Here is a 21736-nt window from a genome sequence, read left to right on the forward strand (position 1 = left end):
GCTTGGATTAATATCTGAATTTGACTTCAAGGTAAGTAATCTTACTACTGGAACTGGCCACGGGCCAGACACCGGATGTATGCTAGCATAATGGATGAATGTTATGGTAGAATGACAAAATGATGAACTGATAGTCTAGTATAACCGATGTATGTTCTTGCTTGAAGATCTGAAAGATGTATTTGTGCACATAGATACTTGAATGCTAGCATGAAATGATATTTTATTTCATCAGGTTGTATGTGATCTGGGGATATTGAGGCATATGTGTATGCTGTAGAGCCATGATGTTGAGACATATATGTATGTCATAGAACCATATTGTGATAATTATGGTGTCGAGCCTATGATAGTGATTTTACTGATTAGTTAGAATGCCCACTAAGTTTGTGTTTCCTTCGGAATTCACCAATTTGTGTTTCCTTCGGGATTCACCAGTTTGTGTTTCCTTCGGGATTCACCAGTTATTGTGTCTCCTTCGGGACACAAGTTTGTGTTTCCTTTGGGATTCACCAGTTTGTGTAATAACGTGCATTTCTGCCCGTTATCAATTCACCAGAGGAAGTGGGCATATTTAGCTACAGTAGGATAGAACTCAGTTTTCCATGGGTATGTGTCCCATGAGGACTAGACAGTTTATATGTTCCACCAGAGGTAGGCATCTAGAGGAAATAGATGCCTAACCTAACCCCAGTAGTGGGGTTACTTACTGAGTATTTTATACTCATTTTTTCTCATGTTGTTGTTTCAGGTAAAGGTAGAGATGCACCAGCGACGGACAAGCGGAATTCGTGATCGAGCCACTGGGACTATTTTTATGCTTCCGCTTATGAGATTTAGATTTCTTTTCATGTTTTTCTTAACTTTCAATTTTGATATTTAAAACTTACTATTAAGAATCGTTTTTAGACTTATTTATTATCATTTATGATTTATGGGTACCCTACTGTTGTTTTTAATGTTTGAATTTAATGAAAGTCTTTTGAACTTACCTTATTTAACTAGCATTTATTTCACCATAGCAGAGTATCGTTTTAAGTTCCATGCATGCATATTTAGTAACGACCTAACTTAAGTCCTAAGGGGTCGGGTCGTTACAATTGGTATCAGAGCCTAAGTTTTAGGTTCTGTAGACTGACTTACGATGTAAGTCTTGGTTTTGTGTCCCTTATGGCTATTCACGAATCCTTCGTCCTCGCTAGGTATGTTCATTCATTAAATGTTTTATGGAAAATGTGTTTAAAAGCCTTCGTGTCTAAACTTTATGTACTGAATGATTGTTATTGTTAGTTTAACGACCTGAAAGAAGTTAGTATGAGATGGCTATTTTGTTTTGGTGTTATGGAAAGAAAGAAGAATCATAATAAGGTCATTTGGCGTTAGTTTAATTCATGGAAGGACTGTTAGAAATGGACATATATTTTGGTTTAGGGATATTGAAACCTAATAGAACTATGAAGTATTATGCACTTATGACATGAAAGAAAGAAATGGATGTATTTGGTTAAGCTATAGAATAAGGTAGGTGAATTGGAAATTCACTTGGGAATAATATTAAGTTTTGCATTACGAGAATAAAACTAGTGGTGCTACAAGGAACTTTATCACAAGGCATACGTTCTTAGTTACGAGATTAAAGTTTCTTTATAAGAAAAAAAAAGAGGTGAAGAAGAGACTATAAATTCTATTAAGGGTTACTAGATATTAAAGTCAAAATGTTCCAAGAATAATTTTGAAAGGATTAATAGGTCATGATCACATTCATGGTATCAAAGTTGGTGGACCGAGTAATGTATGGTATTTTGGTTCTTTATGTAACATGCCTAAAAGGAAGAAGAATTACTAGATGGAGCATAAAGTAATAGTATGAGGAACACTTTACAAGACCTAGGTAAAATGAATTGGACAAAGAATGCCAAGATGGTTGAAATTATAGTTGCCTTTAGATGGGAGAAAACGAGTTATTGGATTGAAAATTCTTAAGGTGCTTTGGTTTGAATTATGTGTTTGTTGCAATGAAAAGGTTCAAGTTTAATTAACCATACCAAGAGGAAGGATAAACGTTTTGAAGTTTAAAAGCAATGTTGTCTTGTGGGGATACCCTACTATAGTTTCAAGTTGAGAAGGGAATTTTAGATTTATGGAAAAGGTTATAAAGGGTCATATGTCTTGGTTTAGGGATTACGTTTCGCTCTTGAATTAAAAAGTGCACTTTCAAGTTGTTAGCTTAAGCAAGGATAAATGTGAAGAAAACAATAGTATTTAAGGAAAGGTTTTATTCATTTGTGAAGATAAATGGAACTTAATGTGTTCAAGATTCTCAAATAATTAAGAAAGATTTGGATTTTAAGACATGATATGGGTGGATACAAGGCATGACTTGGTGTTAAATATGAATCTCTTATTATCATTTGGAACTTTGGACTACAGTAAGCATTATTCGGAAAAAAAAAAAAAATAGCCTGCTTAGGTTGTTGGATTGTAGACTGTGAAAAGGGATTCGAATAGTCACATGTTTTGGTATAGATATATTTCACTAGGAAAATGAAATAGAGGATCCTGGATTTATTGGTCTTGGAAAAGATAAAGCAAGATGAAAGGATTTGAGAAAGATTTTGTTGTTTTGAGAAGGTAAGGGGAATTGATGTTTTGAGATTAAGAACAAAGGTTTGGTTTGGTGTCCGAGATAGGAAATATGTGTTTACGAACCTTTAGAGTTGGTATGAACAATCTCGTTACTATTTGGAACTATGGATCTTAGTATTTGTTGGTTGAATGGATATCCTACCTAAGCTATTGGTCATGGAACACAGTTTTAGCATGCGAATTTGATTAAGCTAGACTATCACGCGTTGGAAGAGTGCTTAGCAATCTTCTTCAAATTATAGTGGGGTCGAGGAAATAACATTTTATGAAAGGATGTTTAGTAGTAATAGTTGCTAGAAACCATGGAAATGGAAGGGGTAAGGCCTCGTTAAAGAGGGGGAAGACGTTGAAAGATATTAGCAATGTTTAGAGGTTTTGATTGTGGACATGAATATCTAGAATAAGGAAGTAAAGAAGCCATCAATTTGATTTGAAGGTGAAAGTAGTCTAGCTTTAAGTAAAAAAAAAAAAAAAAAAAAAAAAAAAAAAAAAAAAAAAAAAAAAAAAAAAAAAAAAAAAAAAAAAAAGCTATATGAGTATTAAGGTTGAGTAAATCTGATCTCCTATAATGACCCCTAGCACTAGAGATGAACTTGAGTTGAGAGCACTCTTATTCTTAAGGCTTCCCATAGAAGGACTTTAGTAGAGTTGGAATAGCCTAAGTCACTCATACAAGAACTAGTTAGCAAAGTGTTTCATATGTGCCTTAATTTTTTGCCTTGGAGCACATCAACTTTGTTTATTAGGAAAGAAAGATTATTCACGCGACTTTGTATCAACTATTACGGATTGAATATGATAGCATATCTTGGTTGCAGGGGATTGTCAGGGCAATTAGGTGCCGAATCCGAATTCTGAATCTTAGATTTGAGATGCCATGAGAGATATGTTTTCTGTTGCATGGACAATGAGGTGACCCATTCTATGGAGTGTGAACATTCTCAATATAGATGTACACAATCATGAAGGTCTTTATCTTAGAAACTGGCATTAGGTAATGGTTATAGCTATTATGAGGTTATGGTGATGTATTTTGGAATGAAAAATACTCTACAGTATATGGGGACTTCAAGAGCTTCATTTAAGAGAGATTTTAAGACTCGTGCATAGGAGGGTCTAAATGGTGATATGTGTTTGTTTTAAGATTAACGAGTAACATGATATTTTCTCAGATAAGTTATATAATTCATGGTAGGATGTGAAGACTTTCTGAAACTTGGAGAAAGTGTTAGTTAGAAGTTCTTTGGCAGAATTATCGGTTTGAAGAAGTAATTTAAAAACATGAAGATGAGACAAGAACTAAGTGTCACGAGCCTTTTAAGGACTTGAACTTTCAAGGACGAAAGTCTCTTAAGGAGGGAAGAACGTAACATCCCCAATTTCAGGAAAATTTAAGTTAATTATCTAAAATTATTGAGTTTAAATTTTCCTTTCATTTGAAAAATTGGGATTAAATTGAATAATTAAAAAACTTTTATTGGTTAAATTGAATTTAATTGATTAGATATTTGAACTGATTATCTTGAAAATATTGAATTTTTCTTCCCTTTGATTTTGGATTTTAGGGCCAACTTAAAATAAAAATTTAAAAAAGATAATTAATTTCATGTGGTTTTGAATGATTTAAATATTTGGAAGGATTTAATTTGTATCAAATTGATGGATCGTATGCCATTTAATTTTGGTTTTTGAAGCCTAAATTAAGATAATTTGAAAAGTTAATTGATTTATAAATTTAATAGAATCTTTGGAGATTTTAGAGATATTGTGATAAAATATTTTATTTATCTTTTCAAAATTGAAAAAAAAAAAAATAATTGAGATTTTTTTTTTGAAATTAAATGAGAGTGAAAAGATGCCAAAAATTGGGAGAAAGCAATTCGGTTTTTCAACGATAGCTTTCATAAAATTATCGATTTCCAAAGTTTGAACCGTTGGATCGTGTTTAAATTTGGTCAGTATGTTCGATATATATTAAATTTCATTTTCAACGGTTGGATCGCTCTTTGTAATATGGTTTGTTTGTAATCACTGTTGAATAAAATCTGTAAAACTAGAAATTCCCCGTCTCTCTCACTCTCGCAAACCCCCCCTCATGCAAGACCCTCACTACTAGCCGCTAACCTAAACAATTTATGCCATCTGATAGTAGCCACTGCCTATCTATGGTAGCCATGAGCCGACACACCATCAGCTGCCACTGCCCGATCTTTGCCGAAATCTTGAGAAAAACCTTGGGTAAGACTTATTTTTCTTTACAATTTAGGAGGTGAAATTCACCCATTTGATTTTGGGTTAAATTAGTAACCTCTCTTTGATGTGAAACGTAGATTCAAGATATGGAAGTTTTGAGGCATTGACCATGAAGCTAGAGTCCATTTTTCGTTTTGCAGAAAATTGGTAAAGATCGGTAAGCTCTGGGTAAGAGCGGTTGAATTTAGAAGGTTCTCTGTTGCCCATTAAATTTTGGTTTTCTTTTTGGTTGATGTCGATTATATTTGGAATTAGATCCAAGATTAGAGAACTTCAGAGTGCACAACGTGCTGTCCAGTGGATTCGAGTTCATTCGGCAAGTAGTTTGTTAAGTGTTGTGATCCTTGTTGGTTATCGGCCACCTATTGATTATAGGAATAAAAGAATGGTTTAATTTTAAGTATTTTGAAGGTTCTAAGTCATCATCCATTGAGTTTTAAAATCTGCTAAGAGGATATTTTGGAGTCGAAATCCTGCGAGTGTCTGTTGATCAAGTTTCGTTTGGGGGACTCAATTCAGAACTTCTTTGGTTAGAGATCATTAGCTTGGATTAATATCTGAATTTGACTTCGAGGTAAGTAATCTTACTATTGGAACTGCCCACGGGCTAGGCACTGGATGTATGCTAGCATGATGGATGAATGTTATGGTAGAATGACAACATGATGAACTGATAGTTTAGTATAACCAATGTATGTTCTTGCTTGAGGATCTGAAAGATGTATTTGTGCACATAAATACTTGAATGCTAGCATGAGATGATATTTTATTTCATGTGGTTGTATGTGATCTGTGGATATTGAGGCATGTGTATATGCTGTAGAGCCATGATGTTGAGACATATATGTATATCATAGAACCATATTGTGATAATTATGGTGTCAAGCCTATGATAGTGATTTTACTGATTAGTTAGAATGCCCACTAAGTTTGTGTTTCCTTCAGAATTCACCAGTTTGGATTTCCTTCGGGATTCACCAGTTTGTGTTTCCTTCGAGATTCACCAGATATTGTGTTTCCTTCGGGATTCACCAGTTTGTGTTTCCTTTGAGATTCACTAGATATTATATTTCCTTCGGGATTCACCAGTTTGTGTTTCCTTCGGGATTCACCAGATATTGTGTCTCCTTCGGGATTCACCAGTTTTTGTTTCCTTCAGGATTCACCAGTTATTGTGTTTCCTTTGGGATTCATGATGCGTTATTTTATGAGGTGAAATTATGGAATGAAATGTGGTGATGGAAATGTGTTGAGCAAATAGTTTTCTCAGCAAAATCCAAGTATAAATTCCACTGAGTTTCCTGGTAAGTCCAGGGTTGAACTCGGGGACTAAGGAAAAAGGTATGCAGTGGTAATTTTTAAGAAGACTTTGCGGTAACAAAGAAATCAAATAGTTGTTTTGGGTTGTTGTTTGTGGTAATAAAATAAACAAATGCAGCGGAATTACGAAAAGAGTTGATAATATGGAAAATGCGATGAGTATGCAGTGAATGGGTTGAGAAGGGGTTCGGCTAACGCTTCCTAGGATGCGTTCATGTTATGCGATCATGCAACAAACTTACAATAGAAAATCATCTCTCAACGCAAATGCTATGGCTTCTAGTACTAGAATGCATGCGATATATACGATGAGTGTATAGGACCTACACATAAGCCTCTATTCTTATTTATGCGATGATAAAATGGCATACACACAAACAAGACGACCACATAATATCATAACCTATCTCTAGGGTGCATGCAATGGAGGTTGGAAAATAGAGTTTATCTCTAAGTTCTTATCTCTTGCTTATGCAGATCTAATCTTGCTCTCTCCAGTCTAGATTCTAACCTAGCTCTCTCAAGTCTTAGGTTCTTTCTTTAGACTTTCTCTTAAGTAACTCTAAAGGGGTGTTGGGCACAGCATAAAACAAGATAATCACATGCGATGAAGATCCTAGGTCATGTTAGCTTAGTTCTTCTCAACACATTCGATAAATTTAGCTACTCATGCATTCTTTTAAGAGAGTGAACAGATGTTGAAAAAGAAATTCCATTGTATAGATATAGAGGTGAAATACAAAATAACAATGCAAGATGAGAATAAAGAGCCTCGTAGCAATCTTTTGCTTCCCAAGGCTTTTACATTGTATTTTCTACTATGTTCAAAAGATAATCTCGCTCTTGCGAGAGTTAGCCCGCTCTCTGCTTTTCCATGCCTCTGGTTTCTCTCTCGAGTTGTCCTGAGCGATCTTCCGGTGTTTTATCCATTCTCTCGCTTCGCCTTTTAAATAAAAAAGAAAACTATGAACAAGGCTATTCTAACTAAGGGAAAATTGTCTAACTATCCGAACTCCTTTTCTGAAGGTTGTCTTTGGTATAAAATAGAGCTCTGGGTGAAAGGCGTCTTCTCTCTCATGATTGCACTGATGGGATGGCTTTCATTCTCTGTCTGATGTGCTAAATATTTGTCACCGAAAAGTTGAGTGTACTTGCTATAGTAGATCGTTAGCGGCTTGTCAACTTAATTCGGACTCGATCGTCATCAACTTTCTATTCCATCGTGATTAATTATGCTTTTCACCCAGATGCGCTCACCAAGTTGCGCCGCCTCTATGCGGTAATCCTTCTCGAGCAGATGTTTGCGAGCACAAATCACTGCAGGGCCTTGCAGTAATGCTGCGTCCGACCGTTGATTTCTTGTGATCCCAGTTTACGCTATGTGTTAACGCATATTCTGCACAAAAATACAAAAGTTAATTGTTTTTATGCGATGAACGCATGTGACCACAATGTTACAAACTTAATGCTTTTTGGACGCAATCTTATATATTTTATCAACGCAAACCTGCATTATTTAGTAACTTAGCTATGTAATAACGTGCATTTCTGCCCGTTATCATACCTCCAAATTTAAACAATGCTTGTCCTCAAGCATAAATTAAAGATTTCCTTTAAAAATCTCTTTTCCTAGATTTCTCAAGGATACTTCATTCAAATCTTATACACAAAAATTTTCTTAATTCTTATTCAAGTCACTTCTTAAAATATTTCTAAAATCTAGGGACCGCAAGTTTAACCTTCAAAAGAACTTTACTAGATTCCAGGACATCGCATGATTTATTTCAAAAAAACTTTTTTCTGGGGTGTTAACTTATTTTTATCCTTGCATATTTTTGACATTATTATTTTTTTCTAACCTTGTGCTGATCCAAGTGCCTCATCTTCGTTTTCGCTTGCCCCCACATGTGTCATGCGAACATCCAACTACGAGCAAGGTGCTCTTTCTCAGATTAAACTCATACCTACTTGGCAACGGAGTTGCGGTCATTTATTTATGCATTTATCCTGGTGACTTACTTTTTTTTTGGCTTGCCCCCACGTGTGTCATGCAGACATCGAACTACGGGTAAGTGCCCTTCACAACTTAACCCTTATCAACATGGGTTTCCCTATTGCGTTGATAGTGGAATTGTTATTCTCAAAATTTTTCTCTCTTCTTTTTTTATTCATAGAGCTAATAAAATAGCAAGGTCGAAAATAAATACCTCACCCCCAAATTTAAAATGCGGCAATGTCCTCATTGCCAAAAGATCGAAGGAAGTCATGCGATGTTTTTAGGAAGTTTGGTAAAGGGTTAGTTTGAAAGAAAGCTAACAGATCACTAACTTCTAGAAATATGTCATGAGGTGACTTTTCAAAGATTAAGTTGACTCTAGTATATACGAAAAAATAGAAGCATGTGATTTCATTATTGAAATCATAATTGGCAAAGAGAAAGCATGTGGTGACTTACTAAATTTATCAATGTTAAATAATTGCAGTAATCAAAGAGGACGCGGTGATAAAACTTTCAAAATTAAAATGCGATGCGATAGTACAGAATTTGGAATAAAGTCAAGGAAGAATACAACCCCCAAATTTGCGTTGTCATTCGCATTGTTTGCTGACGTATCTTGCTTTCCTGCGATCGACCTCCTTTGGATTGCGGTGATGGAATAAAGTAATTGCATCTTCGTGTAGCGCCTCCGCAATCGTGTGCCTTGATCGTTTGCAAAGAAAACATTGAAAGAGTCAAATAATTTTAAACAAAACAAACTCTTTTACCGCAATTGTTCAACACGATCACATTTTTTTAAGTAAAGAAATAAATATACGATAATAGATAACAATATTGTGATGAAAGTCCATGAAGTATTGGTGTAAAGAAAGGATATTCAAAAGGATTGCGTTCCTGATGAGGTATTCAGGGACTGCTAATTTTCGTGCAAATTAGACTTTTTACGTCCACGACGGTATTTTCTTCTTTTCTTTGTCCTCTAGAATCTAGACTTCCTTAATCCGAAGATTTTCCCTATTGATGTTCATTATGATTTTCCCCTTGTGCACATCAATTTGAGCCCGACCGGTCGAGAGGAATGGAAGTCCCAAGATGATGGGCGTGTTTTTGTCCGCTTACAATCCAAAATGATGAAGTTTACCGGCAAGATGAATTTATCAATTGAGATTGTGACATCTTTCAACTCTCCCTCGAGATGTATTTGGGATCTGTCCGCAAGTAGAAGGGTCTCTGTCATGGGCGTAAGTGTGCCAATTTTCAATCGCTTGAAGTTTGATAGCGGTATTATGTTTATACTCGCCCCAAGATCGCATAGTGCTTGGCCACTATAGACCCCTCCAATGGAGCATGGTATCGTGAAGATTCCTGGGTCGCACATTTTTTGTGGGATCATAGCATTTTGCATTGTCACTGTCGCGATCTTTTCTTCATCATTTTGTTTCTCTTTCAATCTTTGCGGGACTGGTGGTAGATTACCTTGAACATGGAAGGCTCCTGAATGACCCCCACCATAAAATCGAGGTTCAAAGGAGGGCCGCGCATTTCATTTATTATAAATGGGTCCTATACCGTTGATCCCTTGAAGGACTTTTCCTTCGATGCCTCAGTAAAGAAGAATCAGCGAAGGCTTTGGAGGAAGTACACTCAGGTGTATGCGGTGTGCATCAAGCTGAACCAAAGCTACAATTCCAGCTGAAAAGAATGGGTTACTATTGGCCAGGATTGATCCAGGACTCAATGGATTATGCAAAGAAATGTGAAGCCTGTCAATATCACACGAATTTCATTCATCAACCGGTCGTGCCTCTGCATCCGACCATAGCCTCGTGGTCTTTCGAAGCATGGGGGCTTGATCTGGTCGGCCTTATAACACCTAAGTCGTCAGCAGCCACACCTACATCCTCGCAGCCACTAACTACTTCTCAAGATGGGTTGAGGCTATCGCTCTAAGGGAAGCTAAGAAAGAAAACGTGGTAGATTTTATCCGCACTCATATCATTTATCGACACAGTATTTCCCATCGAAGCATGACGGATAACGAGAGACAGTTCTCCAATAGTTTGATGGATAGGTTGTGTGAAAAATTCAAATTCAAGCAGTACAAGTCATCCATATATAAAGTCGCCGCAAATGGGTTGGTTGAGGCATTTAACAAGACATTGTGCAACCTGTTGAAGAAAATTGTTTCCAAGTCAAAGAGAGATTGGCAGGAGAAGAACAATGAAGCATTGTGGGCTTATCGCACCACTCACCGTATTCCTATAGAAGTCACCCCGTACTCTCTCATTTATAGGGTAGAAGCTATCCTTCCTTTGGAAAGAGAAATTCCATCGCTAAGAATGGCGGTGCAAGAAGGGCTGACTACAGAGGACAATGCCAAACTGCGGTTCCAAGAGTTAGAAGCACTGGATGAAAAATGATTAGAAGCTCAACAAATGTTGGAATGTTACCAGGCGCGAATGTTTAAAGCCTTCGATAAACATGTAAAGCCTCGGTTCTTTCACGTTGGTGATCTAGTGCTCGCCGTAAGATCAATTACCACAACAAGACATACGAGGAAAAAGTTTACACCTAAATGGGATGGGCCCTATGTTGTCAAAGAAGTCTACACAAATGAAGCGTAGAAGATAGTTGATCAAGATGGGCTAAGAATTGGCCCAGTCAACGGCAAGTTTCTCAAGAAGTTTTATGCTTAACAAATGTAAAAAGAAAAAAAAAACCTTTGTACGAACTACGTTACGACTTGATCTCTGTCAATATAAAGGATACGTAGGCAACTTAAAGAAATTTAAGTTCAGTCACGCAAAAAAAAAACATTCTTTTTGAACTATGTTATGACTTGATCCCTATCATTATCAAGGGTATGTAGGCAGCTTAAAAGAATTTAAGTTCAGTAAAATGATAATATATATATATATATATATATATATATATGTGTGTGTGTGTGTGTGTGTGTGTGTGTGTGTGTGTGTATGCGTGTGTGTGTGTGTGTGTATGCATGTGTGTGTGTGTTTGTGCATGTGTGTGTTTATGTGTGCATGTACATGAGTCCAATGAGAGAAAAGTAAATAAGAGAAGCAGAAATTTAAATGAGCTACAAGACACCAGAAAAAATTGCTGAGGAAATAAGAAAAAAAAACTTTCATATAAGAGACTTTAGCGCTACAATAGTCGACTCCAGTAGTTTAAAAAAAAAAATCCAAGGCCACTACCTATTGTGGTATGCCTAGTCCAATAGAACAAACAACGTCAAGTCAGAGTACCCAGTTGTAGCTCTCCAGCTCCTACTGCATGGCTTCTAACACATGACGTAGGACATCCTTGTCAGAAAGGATTAGGGTGGTCTTGATCTCGTTTATCACTCCTCGCATCTCTGAGGCCTCAAGATTATGTCGAGTCAAAAGGCCTTCGTTTTCGAAAATCAACTGCGATATTTCGGCCCGTTCGGCCCTAATGGCCTCCAACTTGCCTAACAGTTTCTCTTCTTCTTGTAAGGCCCAAGAGTCGCGTTTAAGGAGCGCCTTTCGTTTAGCAAAAGCTCGGGGCCCCACGGGCTGCACTGGGGGGCCGTTTGTCCTGCGCGAACAATCCGTCACGAAAAAGTGAAAAACGGACCCAAGAGTTAAGAATGATGATAAAAAGTCGTGTGCTAAACAGTTTTGCGAACGGAGCTCGTTTGGTTCCCGAAACGGCGCCCGGGGCCGTGGGGCCCAGTTTTTGCTCCCGAACCTTTCGACATGGAAATGTGCGAAAATGGACCCAGCATTAAAAACGATGAAAAAAGGCGTGTGCCAGACGGTTTTGCAAAAGGAGCTCGTTTCGTGCCCCAAACGTCCCCTAGGCCCCACGGGGGTGTCGCGATGGCTTGCTAGGGTGTCGCATGGCTTGGCTAGGGTGTCGCGGGGCAGGGCCTTATGACCCAATTTTTGTGCACGAACCTTTCGTCACGAAAATGGACCTAGGGGTTAAGAACGATGAAAAAAAGTCGTGTGCCAGATGGTTTTGGGAATGGAGCTCGTTTGGTGCCTGAAACATCTCTCGGGGCCCCCGGGCCCACTTTTTGCTCTCAAACCTTCTGGCACGGAATTGCACGAAAACAAACCCAGGAGTTAAGAGCGATGATAAAGAGGCGTGTGCCAGATGGTTTTGCGAACGAAGCTCTTTTGATGCCCCAAACGGGCCCCACGGGCTGCACCGGGGGACTATTTGTCGTGCGCGAACATACCATCACAAAAAAGAGCGAAAACGGACCCAAGGGTTGAGAATGATGATAAAAAGTCGTGTGCCAGACATTTTTGCGAACGGAGCTCGTTTGGTACCCGAAACGGCCCTCGAGGCCGTGGGACCCACTTTTCGTTTCCAAACCTTCCAGCACGGAAATGCGTGAAAATGGACCCCGACATTAAAAACGATGTAAAAAAGGCGTGTGCTAGACGGTTTTGCGAAAGGAGCTCGTTTGGTGCCCTAAACGGCCCCTAAGGCCTCGCGGGGGTATCGCGGTGGCTTACTGGGGTGTCGCATGGCTTTGCTGGGGTGTTGCATGGCTTGGCTGGGGGTGTCGCATGGCTTGGCTGGGGTGTCGCAGGGCAGGGCCCTGGGACCCAATTTTTGTGTGCGTCTACCAGACAGTTTTGGGAACGGAGCTTGTTTGGTGCTCGAAACAGCCCTCGGGCCCACTTTTTGCTCCCGAATCTTCCGGCACGGAATTGCGTGAAAACGGACCCAAGGATTACGAACGATGGAAAAGAGGCGTGTGCCAGAAGATTTTGCGAACGGAGCTCGTTTAGTGACCCAAACGGGCCCCGGGGCCCCACGAGTTGCTCCGGGTGACCATTTGTCGTGCGCGAACATTCCGTCACGAAAAAGCGCGAAAACGGATCCAAAGGTTAAGAATGATGATAAAAAGTCGTGTGCCAGACAGTTTTGCGAACGGAGCTCGTTCGGTGCCTGACACGACCCTCGGACCGTTACCATGGAGCCTAGTTTTCGCTCTCGAACATTCTGGCACGAAAATGCTCGAAAACGGACCCAGGCGTTAAAAAAGATGAAAAAAAGGCGTGTGCCAGACGGTTTTGCCAAAGAAGCTCGTTTGGTGCCCAAAATGGCCCCCGGGGCCCTGCGGGGGTGTCGCGGTGGCTTTCTGGGGTGTCGCATGGCTTGGCTGAGGTGTTGCACGGCTTGTCTGGGGGTGTCGCATGGCTTGTCTGAGGTGTCGCGGGGCAGGTCCTCGGGACCCAATTTTTGTGCGCGAACCTTTCATCACGAAAAAGCGCGAAAACGGACCTAAGGGTTAAGAACGATGAAAAAAAGCCGTGTGCCAGAAGGTTTTGGGAACGGAACTCGTTCGGTGTCCAAAACAACCCCCGGGGCCTCCGGGCCCACTTTGTGCTCCCGAATTTTTCGACACGAAAATTCGTGAAAATGGACCCAGGCGTTAAAAACAATAAAAAAAGGTGTGTGCTATACGGTTTTGCGAACGGAGCTCGTTTGGTTTCCAAACGGCCCCCGGGGTTGTCACAGTGGCTTGCTGGAGTGTCGTTAGGCATGCTGGGGTCTCGCGAGCCAGGGCCCCGTGACCCAATTTTTGTGCGGGAACCTTTCGTCACGAATAAGCGCGAAAATTGACCCAGGGGTTAAGAACGATGAAACAAAGGAGTGTGCCAGACGGTTTTGCGAACAAAGTTCGTTTGGTGTCCCAAACGGCCCCTAGGGCCCCGCGGGGGAGTCGTGGTGGCTTGGCTGGGATGTCGCATGGCTTGGCTGGGGTGTTGCATGGCACTGCTGGGGTGTTGCATGGCACTGCTGGGGTGTCACAGGGCAGAGCCTCGAGACCCAATTTTTGTCTACAAACCTTCCGTTACGAAAAAGCGCGAAAACGAACCTAGGGGTTAAGAACGATGAAAAAAAGCCGTGTGCCAGACGATTTTCGGAATGGAGCTTGTTTGGTGCCCGAAACAGCCCCCGGGCCCACTTTTTTTCTCCCGAACCTCCCGACACGGAATTGCACGAAAACAGACCCATGGGTTAAGAACGATGAAAAAGAGGCGTGTGTCAGACGATTTTCAAACGGAGCTCATTTGGTGCCTCAAACGAGCCCCGGGGCCCCACGGGTTGCGTAGGGGGCCATTTATCGTGCGCAAATATTCCGCCACGAAAAAGCGCAAAAATGGACCTAAGGGTTAAGAATGATGATAAAAAGTCGTGTGCCAGACTTTTTTGCAAACGGAGCTCGTTTGGTGTCCGAAACGACCCCCGGGGCCATGGGGCCCACTTTTAGCTCCATAATGTTCTGGCATGGAAATGCACGAAAACGGACCCAGGGGTTAAAAACGATGAAAAAACAACTTTTTTTCATCGTTCTAAACCTCTGGGTCTCTTTTTGTGCATTTCTATACTGAAAGGTTCGGGCACAAAAAACGGCCGCCTGGCTTAGCCCGTGGGTCCTTGGGGGTTATTTCGGGCACCAAACGAGGTTCGTTCCCAAAACCGCCTGACACATGTCTTTTTTTCATCATTCTTAACCCCAGGATCCGTTTTCGCTCTTTTTCGTGATGGAAAGTTCGCGCACAAAAAACGGCCTCCCAGCATAGCCTGCGGGGGCCGTTTGTGGCAACAAACGAGCTCTATTCGAAAAACCATCCGACACATGGTTTTTTCATCATTCTTAACCCCTGGGTTCGTTTTCGTGCAATTCTATGCCGGAAGGTTCGGGAGCAAAAAGTAGGCTTCGGGGCCCGGGGGGCCGTTTCGGGCACCTAACGAGATCCGTTCCAAAAACTCTGGCACACGGATTTTTTTCATCATTCTTAACCCTTGAGTTCGTTTTCGCTATTTTTCGTGACAGAAGGTACGCGCACAAAAATGGGGCCCCGTGGCACTGCCCCGCGACACACACAGCAGTGCCTAACGACACCCCTGCCAAGCCATGCAACACTCAGCCAAGCCATGCAACTGTTATATGGACGAATGGACGAACAATTTCGAGCAAATGGAGGTGTTTGGATGCACAAAATAGAACAAAATGTGGAAGATTTCAAAATTTTGGACAGAGAAATGCAACAAAAAAAGCAAGATTTCATAATTTTCGGAAGGCAGAAAGCAAAATCGAGCAAAATTGTTCGGAAGGCAGAAGGCAGAAAGTTCTCGGTAAGAAAGAAGAAGGGGCGGGCAGCGATTTAATGGAGAGGTTGTCGTGTACGGGTACACAACTTCAGGTAATCGTGTACCGGACAGTAAACCCTGCATGATTGTAACGGCAGACTACGCGTGCTAAATGGACATAATTAAGGTGTAATCGTGTACTCGATACACGATTTAAAAACCTATTTTTAGGAATACTTTCCTCCAACCTGATTTTTGTCATTATATATTAAAAAATATTATTTTTAAAAAAATCAATATTGCAAAACAATAATTATATAATTTTTTTAATATAAAACATGTTCATTAATAAATTAACAATAAATTATTGTCAATTAATATTTAATGGATAACTACAACTAATTTACAATTGAGAAGCCCTCAACAACTTCAATCCCTATAAAACCAAACAAATCGAATTTAAAAACACTTTTATATCTTATTTGCTTTAACATAGCTCAGTTGTTAAAGCTCACAATTTCGATTCTTATACTGCAACCTTCAAATTTTTTTTCTTTTGTTATCTATTCGTTATCGATTGTTTGAAAAACCAAACTAAATTTAAAAATTTTAAAATTTTAAAAATAGGTTTAAAAACTTGTTTTTGTTTTTGAAATTTTGTTAAGAATTCAACAATTTTACCTAAGAAAGATGCAAAATCATTATAAGAATTTGGGAAGAAATATGATTAATTTTCAAAAACCAAAAACTACAAACAAAATACTTACCAAACGGACCAAAGATATTAGATTACAAATAACTGTTTTTATTATGGACTTCCATGGTATTTAAACTTTCATTTGTGACGATCTTGATCCCGTAAATTTAAAATTTGTAATAATTTATCGAGTATGCAACATAATTTTGTTAAAATACTTTCCAAAATCTGTATAACGAATATTTAAACCCTAGGTTCCTAACCGTGCATAAAAAATCCATCAAAATTAAATATCAATTTTCATTATTTTACGTTTTAGGCTATGTACTTATGAAACTTATAAGATTCGCCCTAATTAATTTATCGATCTATCTATGTAAAAAAAAATCAATAAAATCTTAAAAACTAAATTCTTATTCTAGTAAAATTTCAAACTAAAAGTGGTTGAAAATTTAACATATCTAAAAATTCAAAAGTTGAAATTCATTGAGAAAATATGATTAAATTAAACATTTTAGAAAAAATGATGATAGTGTACCTGAGTGACATCTAGAGTGATGGTTTTCTCTTCCAAAGCACCAACTTCTTTGATATTAAACTTGTTCAAAAGAGTAATGCTGGAAATAGTGATCATTGGTTTGACACTCAGATCATCCATCACCATATAAGTCACCACACCTTTCATAAACCACCAAATTCTCCCACATGTGTTGCCTCTAGTTGCATTTGGTGGATCTATAAATGCATATCCTTGAGTCATTGCACGCCTACAATTCGACACAACACGTTAGAGTCACCGGCAACGTTATAGCCACATCTACTAGAGCACATGTATAACTTCATTTTATCAGCTGAAGTTGTAATATCAAACAAAAACAAGGTCGAGCCAAAGAACGAAATTTTAGGCTTCAAAAGGCTGTCTTTGCTCTGATTTGACTGCAAATATGTGTCATTTAAAGATTCAACACTCTCATACAAATTGGATAGGCACCCACCATGCCTTGCTTTTTCAAAAACCTAATCACAATCCCAAGGAGAAGGGAAAGTATGTTGAAAAGAAAGTCAATCACGTTCTTGTCTGCTTCTCCAAAAAGAACTCTTTTGTTTTGAATCTATAAGAAGCTTTAATCTCACATCACCAGATCCTGCCATTGTAGTTTCTTGATGCCAAAACTTCAAAAAAATTTATCTTGTTTTGTTCGAACATATGGGGCTCATTTGTGGTAGTCTATTTATGTACTATATAGGGTCAAGTGTGTGGCTATACCCCAACTGCTGACGATTGGAATTTTGCATGGCTTCGCATGCAGCGCCCTAATCGATATGGTCCAACACAAAATGTATCAATTTCCTACGAGGAAATTAAATGCTTAATTAATTATTCCCAGATATTTCGGGTAATTTTGAAAAATCCTTGGATTACTCTCCATCCAGATGACAGCTTGGGATAAGTATAGCCTCGGTTATGATGAGAATTTTATTACAGCGTCGTTTGCCATCTCCAATTCATGCGTCCAAGAAAAAGTTCGAAGTTCCTAGATACATTCTAAATCATCATTCTTCTGCATCCCTAGATCGGGTTGATTGGATGAAGTTGTTTTTGAAAAACAGAAGGAAAAGGTAGTTATGAAGGATCTTTTATTTTAATATTGTATCTGGAGAAAATTATTAGAAAAATATAGTGGAGATGGAGGATGCAACTTTTGTTTCCATTTTTTTTTCTTGGGGAAAGTAAACTGTTTTGCATTTTTTTTTTTTTAAAAAAGAAAAACCTAAATTTTATTTATGGAGATTTAATTTTAGTGAATAAAAATATATATAAAATAGAATATATCTTAAATCAATATTAGCATAAATTATATGCTAAAGATTTATGATATGTGATTTGAATCCCCCGCCCTTTATTATACTCTACAAAACTAAAAAATTTAGGTTAAAAATTGATTTACATGCTTCTATTTGAAATTTTTATGGTGATTACCTTTCTTAATAAATAACATTTTCATTTCTTTAATAAATTTTAAGTCGAACACAAATTATCACGCCATTTACCAAATTAATGATAAAATTACAAATAATTAAGTTATGGACTAATTAAAAGTCGACACATGTCCCAAATTGAAGTTGAAGACATAAATTGACAAATAAGTGAGACTTTTGTAATAATCTTCTATATAGTTCAAGTAATTCAGACCAATGGTTTTACATGCAACCATGATGTAGGAACATGGGATTCCATATTTTGTTACTTGTTATATGTGCATGTCCTCTTACTTAACTTTACTCAATGTGTGATTCCACCTTTCAGTGTTCTTAGATTAATTGCAATGGTGATGTTACACAATCCTATTCTATGGTCAAAATATTAACTTCATGTTTATTTGCACGTCATTCCCAACGAATTTCGTAATTACATACCTAATTTGATAGTCAATACGAACATTAATAACATCTTTTCATGGGAATAATTTACCTTGTCAAACATTCTCCAAATTCAAGAGTAGCCTCTATTTTACACGACAAGTAACAAACTAGGAGATAGTTCGATAAAATATTGCTTGGACTAGTGAAGTAACCATAGTTTTTTGGCTCATTTCATAATAGCATTTGTGCTTTCAGCCACGTTCGTGGTTAGCCATCCATAGCGATGACCATCATCATGTGACTAAGTCAAAATGCTTTTAGTGTGTATGATCTAATGAGGGAAAAAACCTTGGTCATACGCTAGTTAAACTTTTGAACTTGATATTTTGATCTACATGATATACCAAGCTCTTCAACATACTATTCTTATACTTATCGTTAAATTACTCGTCATTGTAGGATTAATATGGCAACCCTAGAGGGGGATGAATAGGGTTTAATTAAACTTTTTTTTCCTAAATTAGCTCAATTAAACTAATTAATATACTTTTTATAAATAATAAGAAAAATTCAATTTGTGCAATAAATAAGATGAAAAATAGTGTGATAATTTAATTCTATAAAATTTTAACAAGAACAAACTAAAACATACAATAAATTGCTTAAATTAATTACAAAAATAAAAAGGAAAGAGTTAGAGAAGAAGAGTCGGAATTTAGAACTACATAAATATTTCCCTTAAAAACATGAACATAAATTTAGCACAACTCCCCCTAAGAATATTAACATATGCTTTCCATATCTCCTCCTATCAAAATGCCTTTTAAAAGATTTAACAAGTAAAATTATAAAATCAAGAGGCATCACAACGAATAATACCGAGCTCAAGCCTATTTTTGCAGAAGTTTTTTTCATTCAAAGGCTGGGTAAAAATATCCGCTACTTGATTATTAAAGCCTACAAATTCAAGAGTAATATTATCATTTTGCACATGTTCTCTAATAAAGTGATGTCTAATATCAATATGCTTAGTCCTAGAATTATGTATAGGATTTTTAGTTAAATTAATAGCATTAGTATTACCACAAAATATAGGCACATTATCAAACTTTAATCCAAAATCACAAAGAGTTTGTTTCATCCAAAATTTTGAGCACAACAACTAGCAACTGCAATATTCTGCTTCGATAGTGGATAAGGCAACCAAATTTTGCTTTTTACTAAACCAAGAAACTAAGGAACTACCAAGAAATTGACAAGTCTCACTAGTACTCTTACGGTCAAGTAAACTACCCGTAAAATCCACATCGGAATATCCTACCAAATTAAATTCAACATTTCTAGGATACCATAAGCCTAAATCAATAGTACTAAGCAAATATTTAAAAATTCTTTTAACGGCATGTAAATGTGATTCCTTAGGACAAGATTGAAATCTAGCACAAAGACATACATTAAACATAATATCGGGTCTACTAACGGTTAAATAAAGTAAAGATCCAATCATACCTCTATAAGTTTTTATATCTACACACTTACCTTTTTCATCCTTTCCAAGCTTAGTGGATGTGCTCATAGGAGTTTTTGCAATTTTACCTTAATTGAATTTGAACCTTTTGAGCAAATCCCTTGTGTATTTTTCTTGTCTTATGAAAATACTATCCTTGAATTGTTTGATTTGGAGTCCAAAGAAGAAGCTAAGTTCTCCCATCATACTCATCTCAAATTCATTATGCATACACTTAGAAAATTCTTCACACAAAGATGGATTAGTAGAACCAAAAATAATATCATCCACATATATTTGTATTAAAAACATATCATTTTCTTTAGTCTTAATAAAAAGAGTAGTATCAATTTTAGGCATTTTAAATCCATTCTCAAGTAAGAAATTACTAAGTCTATCATACCAAGCTCTTGGAGCTTGTTTTAAGCCATAAAGAGTCTTTTTCAACTTATAGACATGATTAGGAAAATCAAAACTTTCAAACCCTAGAGGTTGTTCTACATAAACTTCCTCAATGATATAACCATTTAAAAATGCACTTTTCACATCCATTTGATATAAAATGAAATTCTTATAAGAAGCAAAAGTAAGCAACATTCTATTAACTTCTAATCTAGCAACGGGTGCAAAAGTTTCTTCATAATCTATTCCTTTCTCTTGACAATAACCTTGAGCTACAAGTCTAGCTTTATTTCTAATGATATTTCCATTTTCATCCATTTTATTTCTAAAGACTCATTTAGTTCCAATTATAGAAGTATGAGAGGGCTTAGGGACTAACTCCCAAACTTTATTCCTTTCAAATTGATTTAATTCTTCTTGCATAGCTAAAATCCAAAATTCATTTTTTTCGGCATCTTTAAAACTTTTTGGTTAAATTTGAGAAACAAAAGAAAGATTATTAATCATATTAAGAGAGGAACGAGTTTTCACACATTGTTCGGGATCATCAAGAATTAATTCTTTGGGATGGGAAGGAGCACACCTCTACTCTTTAGGCATGGATGAAGAACCAACTTCGTTCTTTTCGATTAAGCTCACCTTTTGCTTACTTGAAACAATTTCCTTGCCTTTGTCACTAACAAGTAAATCTCCAAAATTTCCTTCTAAAACATCATTATAAATAAGCTCATTAGAAATAATATTGCAAGATTCATCAAATACTACATGCATAGATTCCCCAATTACTAAAGTTCTTTTATCGAAAACTCTATAAGCTTTACTAGTAAAGAAATAGCCAAGGAAAATACAAACATCCGTCTTAGAATCAAAATTTTCAATTTTTTCTTTATTATTCAAAATAAACCATTTGCAACAAAAAATTTTGAAATACCCAATATTTAGAATTTTGTTATGTCAAGGTTCATAAGGAGTTTTATCCAAATAAGGTTTAATTAAAACTATATTTAAAACATAACAAGCGGTGTTAACAGCTTCTGCCCAAAAGTATGTATGTAAACCATACTCATGCAACATTGATCTAGCAAATTCTTGCAAAGTACGATTTTTCCTTTCAACTACATCGTTTTGTTGAGGAGTTCTTGGAGCGGAGAAATTATGAGAAAAACCATTTTCTTCACAAAAAGTTTCAAAAGCATTGCTATCAAATTCTCCTCCATGATCACTCCTAATTTTAGAAATAAAAAAACCTTTTTTATTTTGAACTCTGTTTGCAAAACTAGAAAAGCTTTTCAAAGCATCATCCTTATGTTTTAGCATCAAAACCCAAGTAAATCTTGAAAAATCAACTATCACAAAGACATAATAGTTCCCTCCAAAACTAGCAATTCTAGAAGGGCCAAATAAGTCCATGTGTAATAGTTGAAGGGGTCTAGTTGTAGAGATCACT

At 37.3% G+C, this 21736-nt stretch overlaps 1 protein-coding gene and 1 pseudogene across 1 annotated transcript; one reads left to right on the top strand and one right to left on the bottom strand.

Moving 5' to 3' along the window:
* The first annotated feature begins 10245 nt into the window (after window positions 1-10245).
* On the top strand, window positions 10246-10638 carry LOC150035169 (uncharacterized). Its single transcript, XM_090315257.1, has one exon. It carries the CDS (start codon window positions 10246-10248, stop codon window positions 10636-10638), a length of 393 nt encoding a protein of 130 aa, XP_090171383.1.
* Window positions 10639-11502: 864 nt separating this feature from the next.
* Window positions 11503-17168, bottom strand: LOC150035170 (uncharacterized; annotated as a pseudogene).
* Window positions 17169-21736: the final 4568 nt, after the last annotated feature.

This window comes from Benincasa hispida, chromosome 7 (assembly GCF_027475165.1).
Source record: "Benincasa hispida cultivar pf3 chromosome 7, pf3_genome.v1.1, whole genome shotgun sequence".
NCBI lineage: Eukaryota > Viridiplantae > Streptophyta > Magnoliopsida > Cucurbitales > Cucurbitaceae > Benincasa > Benincasa hispida.